The sequence below is a fragment of the Emydura macquarii genome, unplaced genomic scaffold, assembly GCF_026122565.2.
Source record: "Emydura macquarii macquarii isolate MOO-44397 ecotype Brisbane River unplaced genomic scaffold, CSIRO-AGI_Emac_v2 contig_1390, whole genome shotgun sequence".
Classification (NCBI taxonomy): Eukaryota; Metazoa; Chordata; order Testudines; family Chelidae; genus Emydura; species Emydura macquarii.
In genome coordinates this window covers 3,796,400-3,813,369 of record NW_027131527.1, presented here as the reverse complement: position 1 = coordinate 3,813,369, position 16,970 = coordinate 3,796,400, and the positions used below count along the sequence as shown (strand labels likewise).

The 16,970-nt window shown below is 39.4% G+C and overlaps 1 protein-coding gene across 18 annotated transcripts in view; it reads left to right on the top strand.

The window, feature by feature from the left end:
• LDB3 (LIM domain binding 3) overlaps positions 1-16,970 on the top strand; it is a 205,874-nt gene that overhangs the window by 24,654 nt on the left and 164,250 nt on the right. For all 18 annotated transcript variants that reach the window (XM_067552501.1, XM_067552504.1, XM_067552499.1 and 15 more), the window contains one exon: positions 10-137. In XM_067552501.1, the coding sequence (XP_067408602.1) occupies positions 45-137 (93 nt within the window). In that variant the 5' untranslated portion in view covers positions 10-44. The remainder of the gene's footprint in view (positions 1-9; positions 138-16,970) is intronic.

Below are 16,970 nucleotides of genomic sequence, written 5' to 3'. Positions count from 1 at the left end.
TTTTTATAGAGCCTTTTTGGTGACCTGTCTAAAAGAGTTACAAAATGTCTTACAATGTGACTCTCAATGGACCTGGACCATGGGGTTTCCGACTGCAAGGGGGAAAGGACTTCAACATGCCCTTGACCATCTCCAGAGTAAGTGCTAGTGAACAAAAAGCCTTCTTGCATTTGCTTAGGTTGGAAAGTAGCAGCAAAGGAGTTGCTAACTTCACACTCTAACCTAGACACAATTAAGAGCTTGATAGTTTGCTTAAATACAAGAGGCAGGAGGGACTGAAAAAACAGCATTATAGAGGAGCTAAACAGAATAGAATGTTTTCTTTTAGCACATTTAAACTTGCTGACTCAAGGTATGATTTGGCATAGCTGATGATGCCAAGAAGCAACATACTAAATGGACTGTGTAAGAAAGATGAAGCCGCATCTTTACTCAATAAGAGCAAACCCCTCCTTTTAAATTAATGTTTCTGTAATGCTATAAAGCAATTTTATTTTCCATAATGTTGCCCATTTGCAGCAGCCCAGGGGCCTTATCTGCTTTGTTTGTAATGAGGTTTGGTGATGGGGGGAGGAAAAGGAAGTGATGATAATAAATCAAATGAAGTTTCCAGAAAATGAGCACGTAGCTGCCTATAAATGTGTATAGTTTAGGTTTTGTGTGGCTTTTTTGTTTTTGACATTCACCCACCCTCACCCCCCCCAGGCTGTTCGTCTGTGGTCCATTAAGCTTTAGGACCTGTGACTTTTTTTTTTTCTTACTTCATACAGAATAGTTTAGCCACATTAGACTAATAAGACTAATGCCAAAGATGATTTCAGTAACTCCTGTTTTTGAGAAGAGCATGGTGGTAGATTTGGGGCTTTTGTTGCTTTTTTTTTTTTTTTAAATTGTAGATTTAAAGTAAATTTGCTGAGGTTTGTAATGGTCTTAAGATTACACAGAGTGAAACAGATGGCTCAACAGTGAGGAAAATATTGTTTTAAATTATACGGGGGCCTTCTATTTGCTGATGAAAAGCAGTGAGTGATGTAATAATTCATTACTCAGTGCAGTTATTGAGTATAAATTAGTCCATTGGTTGCACTTCTACCTCTTTATTTCCTCTAAGAGTAATTTTTTAAAGGCAATCCAGGGGCATGCTCTACTTATCACCTGACCTATTTTGCTAGTTTCCTAAAAGGCGAGAGGTGTTACAAAACCTCTCAGTACTGATTGCTTTTGAATTTGTACATGGGTAAAGATTTTTTTCTCCAATCAGAAACTAAGTAGTTACTTAGCAGTTCTGATTAGGCAGCTGGAAACTTTGCTCCCTATTTGATTTTTTTGAAGACAGTCTGTTATGTTTGAGAATATTTAGACACAGAAATGTATTCTGATTTCTTCACAAAATTAGCCACAGAAGGAGTTCCAGTTTTTGGATGGGAACAAGAGAGGTTACTTATTTAACAAAGTGTTAAAAGGAATAACAAACTGATCTACTCAGATAAACTAGTAGATGGCAAATAAAAGCTTTTGGGGTGCTGCATATTATCAACACTTATTTGGAAAGCTAAACTTTATATGATCTTCCAGCATTTGAAATTTTTAATACAAGATTTATTATATTGACTTTTGCAAATAAAACTGGTTATCTTTGCACCAGTCATGAGTCAAAGACTTCAGCAAGCTTTTGAAATCCTGGGAAACTATCCATTTTAAAATTTATGCTATAGAGCTATATCCTATTTGCTGTCCCTTGTCTGAGAGGAGGAACCCCTATCCTATGTGCAAAGGTGTCATTGTTCCATACTGTTGTTAAAGAAGGCTTCTCTGTTGTCAGCATTATAAAAATTAAAATGTACTTTCCCAAGTTTAAGCTAATTTTAGAACTGTAGATGATACTGGTCTCCCCTTATCCTGCAGAAGGTAAGGATATAGAGTGCTTATGATAGATTTGCTAATATCATGTAGACATACTTGTGACATTTTAGTGCCCTTTATTGTGAGGTCCTCATTATTTGTAATACAGTAATGCCTGGAGGCAACCAATCAAGGATTAAAGGCTCCATTGTGCTGACATTATACAGTGTACACACAGAAATGACAAGACAGTTGTTGCCCTGAAAATTTACAATCTAAGGCCTGATCCTGCAAAGGCTACTGACTGTGAGAGTTCCACTGATTTCAGTGGGTCTGCTCAGTGCATATAACTGAGGAATGTGTATAAATCTTTGCAGGATCAAGGTCCGAAAAAGTGCCTGAGCTCTCTCGGAGTTCTCTGGCAGTTGAAGGGACTCAGCAGCTTTGAGCCCTTCATGAGGCTAACTTTCACTTGCAGTGATAATGTCAAATATGATGAGAGGCTGTTTGAAATCTTGCCCAGTGGAACATTGTTCTTAGTTCTGAATATTACTCTGAAATTGAGTTTTGTATCTAATCTAAAGTAACAGCATGAAAATGTACACCACCTTCCCCCCCGCCTCCCAAAGGGTGCATAATGTTTGGAAGCTGCATTATGTTTTAATTGGAACATTGTGTAACCTATAGCTTTTGGTGATAATATCTTAATAAACTCTGTTTTCTATATAAATATCCCAAAACGGATGAGACCCCATTGTCAGCAATTTGCAGTCATAAGCGAGGCAAGCTGTGAACTCAGGCATATTGCAGACACACAAAAAGTTATCACAGGAATAATACTGATTATGAGCCAAATTCTGTTCTCGGGGAAGTGCATGAATTTCCAAATGCTGTCAATGAAGATTACTGGATGTTTATTGGATAACAGAATTTTATTGGATAACAGAATTTTGAGCCACAGTAGCATGTGATGGGATCGGACCCTCCAACTCTTCCCAAGGCAGTGTACGTGAATAGATAAAGCCTTAGATTGATACTCAGGAGTCCTGAGTTCTACTCCCAGCTTTGCTGTTAGGTGACCGAGGCCAAGTCACTTCGCTTCTTTGTGCTTCCATCTCCCTTCTGTAAAATGGGGATAATGATACTGCCTTTGTTAAAGTGCTTTGAGATCTCACTAATGAAAATTATACAAGAGCTTTTTTTTTATGATTTCCCTTCATAAGACTAGCTATTACTTTGTAAACAGTGGGCAATGAAGCAGAATTGTTCCTTGCCAAAAATAAATGGTCTGATGTGCTCTCTGCTGGCTGATTTATTTTTTAATGCTCTCTGAGGCACTATCATTTGTTCCCTTCCGGGAGGTCCAGGTGATCAAATCCCTGCCAAATCTTAAACAGCTTGAGACACAGGAGTCCCAGTCAATCAACTGAATGACAGGTGAAGACATATCTTTGTGTTCCCATGAAATAGAGCATTGTGCCTAATACCCTGTTCTTCATCTAAAAATAAATGCCTGTGGGTGTCGGCATTGGGGTGGGGGGGGGGGGGGAAGTAAGCATGTAAGATTTAAGGTCACCCTGCAGCTTCATATTCCTTGAACTATGGAATGGAGAATTCATTAGCAAATAAAAGTGAAGCCTTAGTAGTTTCACATTCTTTTTCAGCCCCACCTCAGAGCTTCTCACTCCCTGTAGGACTAAATTTGCCATGCAGTTGGATAGGCAAATGTCTAGGGAAGCATTTTGTTCTGTTCTAGATTTCATTGGATCTGAATACTTGTCACTCCTGTTGAAGTGAATGGGAATTGCAGGTGCTCCGCTCCACTGAAAGCTGTCGCCAAATGCCTGATCGTGTGAGCAACTCTGGCCTTTTCTAAGTTGATGAGGGGAGCAAAAATCCTAATGCCGATGTAATCCACTTTCTTCTAAAGCCTGCCCATACTCTCCATTGACTGTCTGATGGTGAGGAGGATGCTGTGAAACAATAATTGCTTTGACACACCTAATCCTCTATTCTGCTTTGTGTAAGAAGGCAGCCTTTGTAAATTAATGCTTTTGCTGCTGGTCTGCCATGTTACCTAATAGACTATCATCATTCCAGTGGTTAGATACCATGGTTGATGAATGCTATATGAAAATCTAAGATAGATACATTTCACTGGAACATGAAGAGAATCTAAGATGCCGAGCAACAGTCCAGAGAGAAACAGCTATGTGAATTGGCTTACTGAAACCATAGTTTCAATGACACGTTAAGATGGCCCTAGTGATGTATGAATAGTGCAATCATATGTGATTGAGCAATCTGCAGTATGGTATTTCTAATTCATCAACCATTGGCTGGACACTTTAAAAAATTTAAATATATATTTTTTGTGTAAAGTGTTGCCTTCAGTGCCAACTCATAAGCTAAAACTCTGGGGCTGGGAGAAATGGCAAAGGACATATGTGGGTTTGGGGTTTTTAACTGAAGACGATGGAAGGTATAACAAGATTAGGAGCATTATGGGTGAAGAGTGTGAGGAAGGAAACTGAAGAAATGGAACCTCTTCATCAATTTGTATACTTATGCTGATAATAAGCAAAACAGTCTGGTGTTGCTTAAATGAACCATTTTATATAGCATTGGAAGAATAGGAAAGTGGTCTTTTTTAATCATATTTGCTAGGCTGACTTCTTTTACCAGCATTCTTCCCTCTCTACCTCTTCTACTTGCTACTGCCAAACACACAGAGGTACACAGCATCCTTCATGAGGAGATGTGAGCGCATTTCCTGTTTGAGGGACTATAATGATGTCAGAGAATTCCCCCAACACTCTAGTTTAACTTGCTGTACATAGAGACTCCACACCTTTCATGGTGTACTTAGTAGTGATGCATGATGGGAGCCCTCCTTAGTTTTCTTCACTACTTAAGACAGTGAAGCTTTGGGTCGTCTTTTAAAACATCATCTCTTCCCCACCATCAGAGTGATTTCTCATTTTATCCTCTCGACAGCTGAGTGCTATTACATGTGAACTGCGTTCAAAAGGACAAAATGTACCAGAGTAAATTGATAACACTAAAATTCTGTAGAGGAGTACAGAACTCACTGGAAGCATGAAAGGGGGAATGATAGCATAAATGATGAATTTGCCCTGGTGCCTTAGCATAAAAACAAAGCATCTTATGGACATCAGATATCTGACTTTCTGTTTAGAACACTGACTTCACCCTCTATCTCTGCCTTGTCTAGTGCGGAGATACAATGTTTGAAAGGATGAAGGTACCGTGGCCTTTTTTGGTATGGAATATGTTAATCCCATTCCAGCAATTCCTGTACTGTTTCCATGACACACCAGGGCCTATCAGTCTGTTCTTCTTTTCTCCCTCTTCAAAGGTGAAGCAATCAAAAATTTCCTCTTCTCCCCCTTTTACTTACTATAGTTAGACCAAAGAAACTGCTTAAATAGTAATAAATAATATTTATGAAATTTAAGAGCATTAAGCGTTGTATTCTAGGCTCTTCCCATCTCCCCCACAGCTCCTTATAGCTACCACTCACTGAATAGATATATTTTTTATTGGCAGGTGTACCAGATTTTCCTGTTGTTTAACCTGGGTAGTCAGTTAAGCAGGTTTGCAGAAGTGTGTTTGAGTAGTAACTGCATAAAATTTCATACCCTTGGGTTACTCTAACTAATTACCAAATGCATTTAATATTTTATATATTTCTATATGAAGCTGCACAACATCATCTGTAGATGTGCCATGTATGCATCCCCTATGTGGAGCTGATATTAGTATGACAAATGGATAGAGTACATTTGTCATGCACTTTTGACCATCTCTAACCACTTCTCTATGTCTCTGCCCACTGATCCATTTCTTCCAAGATTATTTCTAATCTTCTAAAATGCTGTCATGTTTAAAAATCAAACTTTAAGAGAAAAGACTCGTCACTTCTCCCCCAAATGTACAATCCTCTTCAATACCTAAACCCAGAGCCCAGGAGAGAGAACAGCTAGTTCTAGACCACAGACAGGCTAAAGGTCTGATATGTTGCTATCTACCCATGTTGGAAATGGGACCTTTACATCACTTGTCAGCAGAGATTTCTCTTTTTTCCCCGTAAGAGACAAAGAGCCCTTGCATTAGGCTCTGGGAAGCCCAAGATATTGGACTTTAATATCATGATATTTTCCTGGCTAAAAAAGGTTATTGTAGGTTCTTTTCCATAGGGTATTACATTTCTTTTAAATTTATTTCTCTCTCTCCTAGCCCTCCACAGTTGAACTTTCAGTTAACAGCTTTACTGGTGGAGGAATAAGAGATATCAAACAATCAAACACTCCAAAGTATAACTATTTATTTACATAACAACTGTATGTGTTCCTGATTCATGCTATGGCTGGCATGTAATGTGGTGTATATAGGGTTTATCAGAACTCCTTCGGGATGACCTGCCACAGGTGACTTTGTGAGTAACAAAGCCATCCCAAAGTCATGTCACTAACACCTTTATGCCACATAATCATGTATTTACACTGTGTGTATGTATCATTATTTTGGACAGCTGGAAACAAAGGTAGGGCAGGGGTTCTCATATTTTCAAAGAGGTCCCAGCAAAAAAAAGTTTTTCAGGCTGTGATGAGCCCCCCACCCTCCCCAAAGTGATGAACTCCACCATGCCATGTTACCCTTACTGGCTTGTGTGGGGGCTGACAGCTTCTGACACCCCCCCATAATAACCTTTCAGCTCCCTGAGAGGTCACTACCGCCAGTTTGAGAACCCCGATCTAGCGTGTCTCAGTACACAAGGGCTCACAAACTAGCATCTTTTCCACCTTAGCTTTCTCCAGTAATTATTCATACAATGCTGTAGGGTCCTCTTAGATAAATAGTTTCCCTACATTTCTCCCTCCTGTGTCTTTTTAATTGTAGGTGATTTTTTCAACTGCACAGTGAACCTAGCATTTTGAATAGCTGATTTTTCCCACCCCAGGCTGCAATACCATGGTATACAAAGGAAATGTTCTGTTTTCTTCTCTTGAGGGAAGCCTTCTAAAAAAGGACACATGTATATTACGTGGTCTTAGACTACAGATTTCTGGAATCCATTATGTGCTTTGAATTTCAGTCCTTCCAGCAGCATTGTATAATATGCTGGTTTTGTGTGTGCTTTGCATGTGAGTGACGTTGCCCTCTGCTGACTGGATATGGAACCAACTACAACAGTTGGCTAAATGGAGTCTCCTTTAGATCAAGTTGCCTGTCTGTTTTGAGCTGAAGTACAAGGTACATGTTCATTACAGTTCACTTCTATGCCAGTTGCCATAAGTTAGCAGTATGTAAAAGATGTAGCAACAACTATGTGTATACAATATGTATCCTGCATCCATTCTTTGTGTGTTTAATAGATGTTTTTTTTTTTAATTAAACACCCACTTTCTCAGGTCTGGGCACGTTTTTAGTTTCAGGGGACATATTTAGCACTGTTAAAATATAGGTCAAAGCAAATGGCGCTCTTTCCAGTACCTGTTATAATATCTGAGGTCCTGGACTAAATGGTGGCTGCATGGCTGTATATAAAAAAAGTCTATAGCATAGCCCAGGTTGGCATAATCATACTGGTTATGTGCCAGCAGTCTTTTCTGTGTGTTTCAGCTGCATGTTGCAGCTATTTTTTGTGTCTTGAATGAATGTTTCTTCCTTGATACTTGTCCTTGTCTTCGGTTGGGATCATCAATCTGTGTGTGACATCATCTGATGCCATAAGAAAAACATTAAAATCACAAATACAGCATTATGACTAGTATCAGGCAGGAAATGGTTTTCCTATCCTGTGAGTCTTTTTTTCAAAAAAACTTCCATTCCTATATCAGACAAAGTAAAAAATTGCAAAAAAATTTCACAAATTGGCAAAACAAAAAATATTTCAGTTTGTGTCAATTAAAATGTTTTGTTTTGCTGTTTTCAAAACATTGTACCTTTTTTAACCTTTTTTAGTATAAACTTACTAACATTTCTAATCAAAAGTCATTTTGACTCAAAAAACTGAAACTTTCTGGCTCAAAACTGTCATTTTGACAATTACAAAACTTTTTTCCAAAAAATTTTTTGTCTGAAGAGTAATTGAAATGGACCCTGTTTTACCAACAGTTTCAGCCTCAAATAGGCATTTTGGGGAAGACAAACTGTTTGTTGAAAAATTTCCAGCTAGCTGTAATTATGACCTCAATGTAGGAAACGCAGATGAAACAAAAAGGAATAAACCCTGCTCAAATGGAATTTTGTACAGAGATGTTGTTCAGCTACTCACCACAAATATAATCTTATTCATTTTAGGCATTTCCCTATACGAGTCTAGTAATGTCCACAAGGTTTGGTGTTCCGCTGCAGCCTTTGATGCCCATTAAAAGATTATGAGAAAATTGGGGGCGGGGGGAAACTTGCCTAACATGCTGAAAATAGCCTTCTGCGAGCCTTGAGGCATTAAAAAGCTTAATTTGTGACAAAATGAGATGCCACCTTTTTATATGAATATGAATTAGGAGGAATAATACTAACTGAAAATGGATGGTTTGTACATAAGGGGAGGACAGTGCATGAAAGGAAAATTTCTTCTTACTTGGATTATAATTAAAGTCTGCATATTAAAAAGGTTACCCTAGAAATAAAAAATTTGATCTTATACAATCTTTTAAATTCTTCAATTAGAGCTTAATATGGAAAACCTTGGTAATCTTCAATAAGTGTTTTAGTAAGAAACTGAATTAATGCCTGTACACAGATGATAATTTTAGACTGTTTATGGTATGCTGTTCAATCACATTGTTTGTATTTCAGTACACTGAATGCTGTAAAGCTCAAATCAACACAAACACAGTGATATATTCAAGCAGATGTTGAAACAAAAATGTTTTATCCATTGTTACTGTCATAACTTAAGAGTCCAAATCAAATGAGAACTTCTTGTAAAACAATAGCAAGGTCATATACCCTCTAAGCATTGCCCCCTCAGTCCATTGCTAGAGACTGCTATTCTTTGGGAACTGCATTCAAAAGTTATTCAGTTTTAAGACCCCAGAAAAGATCTTTTTAGTCTTGCGGTAGATTCTGGGTCTTATCGGAAAAGAAAAAACCACTTCTATGTTCTGTTGGGAGGCTTCCCCCCAAGCAACATAAATAGTTGGCACTTCCTGTGTGTTCATTTTTATGTCTTAAAAAAAAATAAATCCCCCTTTTTTCCCTCCCTCCCATTCCTTCCATGCAAGCAACTGTAAAAATCTCCATCCTTATCTCTAGGGTTGAGTACCATGGAAATAAGTACCCACCAACCTATTAACTAATAGCTCTAAATGGCGTCTTGAATTGTTTAATATAAAATGACTCCTGTTATTTTTCACTGACGGGGTAGCAGGTAGTCATTTTTTCCATGGCAGCAATGAAATCTTGCCCTTCTCCCATCAGGAAAACCTGACAGGCCAAATGTGCTGCTGTCATAATTGTGCAAATCCCTTGTCAAGGACGGAGTTACTTTCTGCACCTCCCACACACATAGCCAGGGTTGGTGGCATCTATATCAGAGGATGCCTGTACTTGAATACTGTGAATAAATAGGTTTTGTTCTTTGTTCAAAATCATTCCAAACACATTGATTTGTAGCAATGGCAGCTGATGGATTAGGAAGAATTCTGCCTTTCATGATACTGGGACTGCGTCATCCTGTCTGCCTTGCTCTGAGTCCAAATGCCAGTTGCTGGGCTATTTTGGCTCTCTCGCTGCTACTGTTGGTTGGCCATCCTTGCTGTTAATACTGATCAAAACCTTTTTCACTTAAAAGATTAGCATCTCAAGGCTGTAACTTAATTATGAACTACCTATAGCTCATTGATGTACAGCCAGTGTTGGTCAGAATTACTCTTCGTGCAGCATGGAGACAAATAACTGTAAGGCGTGATATAACCTGTACCTGGCCCAGGCCACAAGTACACCCCTCTAAAGCCTTTATGGGGACTGACATTCTATATTTAAAGCATCCTGTAGTGTAGGAAGCTATTTTGAACTGGAGCTAATTCTCCATTTACTTCACACCTCTGGAATGCTTGTTTGGGATAGGGCATCCAGAACTCCCAAAATACATCTTGTAACCCCAGATTCTTGCACATCGTGCCAAATCTAGAATGCTTTGGTATTAGGGTTCATTTGGGCTGCCTTCCCTTCATCCTGGGGGGTCAGTTGGAGTTGTCCTTTAACTGAGAATGTCAGCATTCCCTTCTAGCCTAGTCACAGCTGGTTCCAGAATGATGACGAGCAGGTGGTTCTGAAGGGGGTGATTTAAAAAAAAAAAAAGACAGCTAAGCCAAGGGACGATCTTTAATCAGAGTTGGATGAACTTGGCTGGACTAAGAAACCAAGTTAACATGCTTCTTCTGAACCTTTGTTAAAAGTTGCAAGAGACAAACATCTTTCTGCTCCCTTGTCAGTTGCCTTTGTTACAAAAGCCTTTTTGTGAGGTGATTGTTTTGTTAGCGTTTGAATGTGGTGTCCCTCTATGGAAGTATTAATCAAATTTCTCCATGCCACTTATAGTGTCAAGAATTATTTGGGACAAAATCTCTTACCTAACTAAATGTGTTGTTCACAGGGGAAATGGAGGGAGACTCTCTGATCATGTTTATCCTTTGTGTATTCTGATGACAGTGTAGATCTGGTGTGGCTTCCATAAATTTTACTGTATATATTCCCTTATTTTTTTGTATTGGTATGCTTTAGAAAGTGAGAACTTTATATCATACTGTAAATAGTGGCATCAGGAAGATATGCTTTCCTAAACATTAAAGAAACCATGTGAATGGTGATTGATTGTTCTAAAGTTAACGTAATTTTTTATGTACCACTTACAGAATTAAAATGTATGCCTTGTCAGTGTATTGTATTTATGGCCATAGTTAAAACTGTGTGTTGGTAACTCCAGGATAGAGTGAAGATATGTAGATGGTGGGAAGGAAGTAGTTGAGGTTGAGAAGGGGAACTGATGAATGGAGTGAGGAGGGCATTTGAATGAGTCATGTGCTTATTTCCTGATGTTTAGTTTGTGTCTGGTGAAATATTCAGTCTAGCACCCTTACCTCAAAAGCAACTGCTTATGTTTCTGTGTCTTGTTTTTCTGGGTGGAAGTTTCTCATTTTTAAAATAACTATGTGTTGATATCAATGTTACTGTGTATATGCTTTTTATTTTAATTTTTTAATTTTTTTTAGCAGAGCACTGGTGTCACTTATTGGCCTCTTTCCTGAACCCTGCATGCAGTTCCCTTCTGCTGACCTCCTTCCTCACCCCCATACCCAATATCCTCCTTTTGGCTCCATGCAGAGCTGCACCCCTCCCTTTCCTACACCACTCAGGCTTCCACCAATAGAAACATGTTTTATCCATGCTGCACTCTCTGCCTGCCTCTTCTAGCCTTGATCCACACATCCCTATTCCCCACCATGCCCCTCAACTTCCTTCCAATGTTCAACTTTTATAAATTGATATGTGGGAGGCAGAATGGCAAGAATGTGGCTTTCAGTAGAGATCTGGGGGAAGTATGTCCTTGGGACTGTAGGAGGAGCAGGAGTGGGGGCCCATGAAGTTTAAAGGCTATGTATGAAGGGGGTGGAAGAGGAATAAGGCTCAAGCTGAGAATGGTTTGCGGATTGGAGAAGCAGAGGGAATAACCTCTCCAAACTTCAGGACTTCTCCTAGAACAAGCTCCACTCAATCCCCTCCCCCCGCCACATGGCTGTTCATTCTCTTCACTTCCCCAAGTAGTGTTGCTATTTGGTGTACTGGGAGTGCTGGAGAGGTGGAGTGAAGTTGTGTGGTGGAGGAAGGAGTCAATAGGGGTCTTGGATGATCTAGGAGTGGAGGAAGAATGTGGTTGAGCAGGGAAACTGGGGTAGGAGAATCCAGCTGTGTGGGCTGCACAGTATCCCTGCACTGCAGCATTGCTGCATCACAGGCGCCTCACCCTGCTTTTGCCTAGATTTCCCAGCATGCCAGGGTAGCAGTTTTGTAGGGAGCCCTTTATGAGTTTAAACCTCCACAGAGAGACACCAGGCTTCCCAGCTGGGAAGAGACCACGTGTTGATGCCTCAAACAAAGAAGCACTTAATTCCCCCCAATTCAGGCCTCCTGTAGAATCCAGCCCCATATCCTTCTCCTCACCCCAACCCATTCTACAGCCCCATGACTTCAGTTCTGTTAACTTAGATGGAATATGAGTCCAAAAACTTAAAGGTGTTAACATAACCCAGTCACTGTCCAGCATCAAACAGTGTTAAACAAGATTCAGGTTTGGTATACAGAGACCTCACCCTGCTTAGTACTGAGGCAAACACACTATAAAATTAACGCCAAAAGCTAGGGAATTATTGATTGAAACACACAAGGAAAGAATCAAAACAAGATAAAGGGCATTGAAACTTTAATTGATTATCCAAAACAAACAATCAAAACCCATCAAAATCTTTTTTTTAACACGACTATTGATTAAAATCTCTCTTCAGTCTCTCTTCTTGGTGGGTAAGAAAGGAGTTAGTTCTGTAGTTCAATTCCGTGTTGGGAATGATGGTCACTTTCTTGCTTTCTATAAAACAGATAAAGAAGGAAGAGAAAAAAGAGGATAGTAAAGAAGAGGGAAATAGAGCTTTTATTGATGTTCTCAGGATACAGGGAGTCTTACCACATAAGGACAGATGCTTTGGGCTGGCAGGTCAGCCATGACAGTTGTTGTTCTAGACCCCAGCTCATCTTCCTGGTCAGGGATATCATCTGGTTTGTCTGGTCAGGTACCTCTTTTTCACAGCTCCTTCTCATTTTGGGCAGAACCGAGTGGGCCATCTCACTCACTGTGCTGGGGCTGTGCACTACAGTTGATTTCAGGATAAAGGTGAAGAGTTTTGAGAGAGAAGGAGAGGACGAGGAAGATTGGGGAGGGAGGTGCAACCACTAGACACACAATGGGTTAATGGTTAGGTGTGGGTGTGTATGTGTATATATAAATTTTATTACAAATAAATGAAAATGATCATTTTCATATTCACATGTGAATCAATACAGTCCTGATCCAACTCCCAATGAAGTCAGTGAAGAGACTCCCACTGACTTAAATGAACATTGGATTGTGCTCTAGATGATCGTGCATAAATCTAGTATATCAAACATATTTTCCTCTATGTAGTTTGCACAAAGAAATGTTTCATGGTATGGGAAGCACAGAGGCACAGTAAAATGAAAAAACAAAAAGGAAACAAAAGTTAAGCACACTTATGAGAGCCTTTACATTTGATATTGTTCTTACTTTTTTTGATCTGGTTCTCACCCCTTTTTTCATAGCAGAAATGGGAAGGAGTTGGAAATCAATAAATACACTTCCTTGTTCAATGCATGTTGTTCAAATAATATGGAAGAGCATTATGTTAGGCTTTGTTAGTCTGTTATAACGTTTGTAAAGTTTTGGGTAAGCAGTAGTTGTTTCTGCATGAGAGCGTTCATAAGGCAGAGCAAAAAGAGATCATCATTCCCACAGTACTAGATTCATATTTCTAATTTGATTGACAAACTGAGGAGATGGGATATATTTCCTCTACATATCAAGGGGCTGGCAGTGAATGAAACCAAAACTAGAACTGAAATGCTTTATTTATCCCCTGAACAGGTGCAATGCAGGCAACTGCAATGTGAGCTTTCATCCCCTCCACTCACAATTCCCTAGGGTTAGTGTGTCCTAAAGGCTTGCCCTGGAAAGGGGCAGGACACTCCCTTGTACAGTATTACATTTTTATATATGGAATAGACACATACAAGTCGGAGATGATAGTGAGGGAAACCAAGGCCGTATCTGAGTCTCATGCTATTTTATGAGATATGTAGGTGTCTTCTCTCTCCATTGACTTGAACGTTTGACTCAAATATTTAATCTGAGTTTTTAGTAACTTTTCTGTATTTGTCTGCTTCATAAAACCCTTAAATGTTTGGGCATATGAGGAAACTGAAGCAGAGAAACCATTTTAAATATCATTTAATTAAAAAAAAAACCCTATATGTTGTGTGTCTCTTATTAAACAGACAGTCCAATTAACTTTAATCTGAGGAAATTTAGGCAAGAGGAATGTCAAGAAATAAATTACTTTTGTCAAAATAGGGCCTGATCCAGCTCTCATTGTCCTCAGCAGGACGTTAGATTGGGGCCCCAAGATAGGCATTCTCAAACTTAAACACCTACATCCATGTTTAGACTCCCAAATTTGGAGATTTTAGCCTTAGGTCTAAACCTAGTCTCATGAGAAAATTTAGATTAGTGGGCTATAAACCTTCATGCTTAGGATATAAACCAACTTATAAATTAGGGGGTAGGAAGAAACTTTCCTTACCCTGCTGAAGCGTCTGGTTTTGGCTGTTATCAGAAACAGGATACTGGAGTAGATGGACCATGGGTCTGACCAAGGTTGCCTTATCTTTCAACGAGCTACAGAATGATACAGTCCTCTTCAGCATAATTTTTTTCCATGTAAACCACACTTTTTAACCAAAAAAACCCAACAACGTTATGTTAATCATGGATTGGAATAGAAACTCCTGAATTTGTAGGAGTGCATCTGGGCCATTTTAGACAAAAAGCACAAGAGCAGGATATGTGTTCTCTTGTGAAATTGTTACTGTACCCTTATCTTGACATACTTAGTTGCTAAAGTGAAAATCAGTAAAAGTTAGTATATTTCTATGCTTTTGTTACTTACGTGTATCTTTCTGACTGATTGTGGCTTTAAGGGGTAAGGGTGACCACCTTAAAAATGTGAAAGTTAGAGGTCTAAACCTTTTCTAATGTATTTATTTTTAAACTGAAATATTAAACCTCCAAAGCCCCCAGATTTATTATTGTAGATGAAAGTTAGGAAATAGGAGATCAAATGAAAGCACATTCATTTAGAAAGACAGCAAACCATTAGAATAAATGGATGATACAGAGGATAGTGTTGACTTTTGGTGTCTTTGGTATATTTTTGTTTTGGCTTTTGTTTCACATTTTTGGTTGGCACCCAAGAAATAGCCCCTTCCACGCCCTCCCCCACCCCCCAATTAAATATATATTGTGCAGTAACTGAATTTTATCTTGTGATTTAAGTGGTTCATAAAAACCTCTCCAGCTTGCTCTGATATGTCTATATGAGTCATACAGCCCTTTGATTTAAAATATACATCCTTCTCTCTTATTTTTGGCCACATTGTACACTACTCTGTATTGTTACTTTCTTTTGTTTCAGTCAAGAATAAGTAAAATATTTGGCCTGCTCCAGTGGGATAGTTTTAGATAGATAACAGTTCATCTATCCTGCCAAATGATGGGCTAGTGGATAAGGTGCTTGGCTGGGATTCTGGAGGCCTGGGTGCTGATCCCTGCTCGGATTTTGAGCAGGTTGCTTCATCTCTATGTCTCTTTCCCCATCTGTTTGTTTTCTTGTCTGTTTGGACTTCAGAACAGGGGTAGTCTTTCACAGTATGCATATAATGCCTATCACAACGATGTCCCAATCTCATATTAGACTTTTAGACACTACTATAATACAAGTAATAAATAACTCTCAAATGAATATAAGTCTCTCTTGACAGTTTAACTTTTTTGTGAGAATTCTTCTGGTACCTTGCATGGCTTTGTATTCGAAATGGTTTATGCCATGACACTTCTCAATTTAATGGTGTGAAATTAAAAAAAAGAGAGAGTGCCAGTGCCCCTCTGTTTATGGAGAGCTGTGTGTTAATGGCACTTAAAATTGCCTTAACTTCCATTTAGCCCTTCTGTAATATCTGATTTATTTGAAAATTATCCTCTCCTCCTTCCCCCATGCCTTCAAACTCCTATCTTCACCCTTTTAGGGCCAGTTTAATTACAGACTGTGACAAAGTCAAAGCAGACAGCTATAAGAAAGTGGTCATATTGGGTTGTGCCGCCGAAGGCCCTTTTCCCAGCCTAAGGGGAGTTGCTGCCGAGCCCGAGATTCAACTAATTCTGGGGGACAACAAATGGGAAAAAAACCCAGGAACAGGTGTGAAGGTCAAAGGTAGGGAAACTGAAGGGGAAACCAAGCAGAGAACCCTGGATAGCACCCACTGCTCCTCAAAAGTGTCTAAGGAGCCAGCGGATGTGGCCCAGAGGAACTCTGTCCAGATACATGAATGAACAGAGGAACAGAAATAGACCCCACAGTCGCAGAGCAGTCCCTCAGTCAACATCCTCTTCCTGGTTTTATAGATGACTGCTTTGGCCAATGCTAGGAGAGGTTGACGTAAATGGTGGAAGGCAGGTATATCAGCCCTAGAATGGTAAAGGCCCTTTTCCCTATAAGCTGAAAAGATGTTATCTCAGGTCAACTAGGGAAGGACTGGCCCTCAGAAGCCACCATAACAAAGCAACACCCCACAGAGGCAACAGGGAAAGGTATTCCCTTTTTGTATTATGAATTTGTTTCTTTGGTTTGGCAGAAAGAGCACTCCTTAGAGGTAGGCCTACCTTGTAAAATACTGAAAAATAAAACCCAAGTAAGGAATAAAAACTCTCCAGAGGGGGACTGGTTTACTCCAGTCTCTCACCACCAGATGGGGAAGCCCTGAGCTCAGCCAGGCAAAGGAGGTGCCTTGCCACAAGATTAAATCATCTCCTCCACAAGAACAGGTACTTTGCCCTTGGGCTAAAGCACATGTTGCCAAATTTGTCATAGGAGTCCACCATAGTTAAGATTGAATTAGAGCTTTCGCTCTAACGTTCTGCCAGCCTTCTTCCATTTGCACAAGCTTTGAAATTTCTGAATTCTATTAAGTACTGACACACCTAGGGAGCAATGATATCAAGCTTCGGCAAACAATATTAACATTTGAAGTGGAATAAGCATTCAGGGATGGGGTCGTGTTAGCAAGCCAGTTGTTTACTGATGGAGACTTGATTTTAGATCCTAGCTTAGCTTGTAAGTGGAAATGACCTTGATAATTCTTACCCCACAACCTAATGTTCATAAAACCATCAATATTTGGCACAATCAAAGCATAACATTTCTGTTAAGACTGGAATATTTAGCGGAGGCTTAGATTAGGATTGAGGTACATTG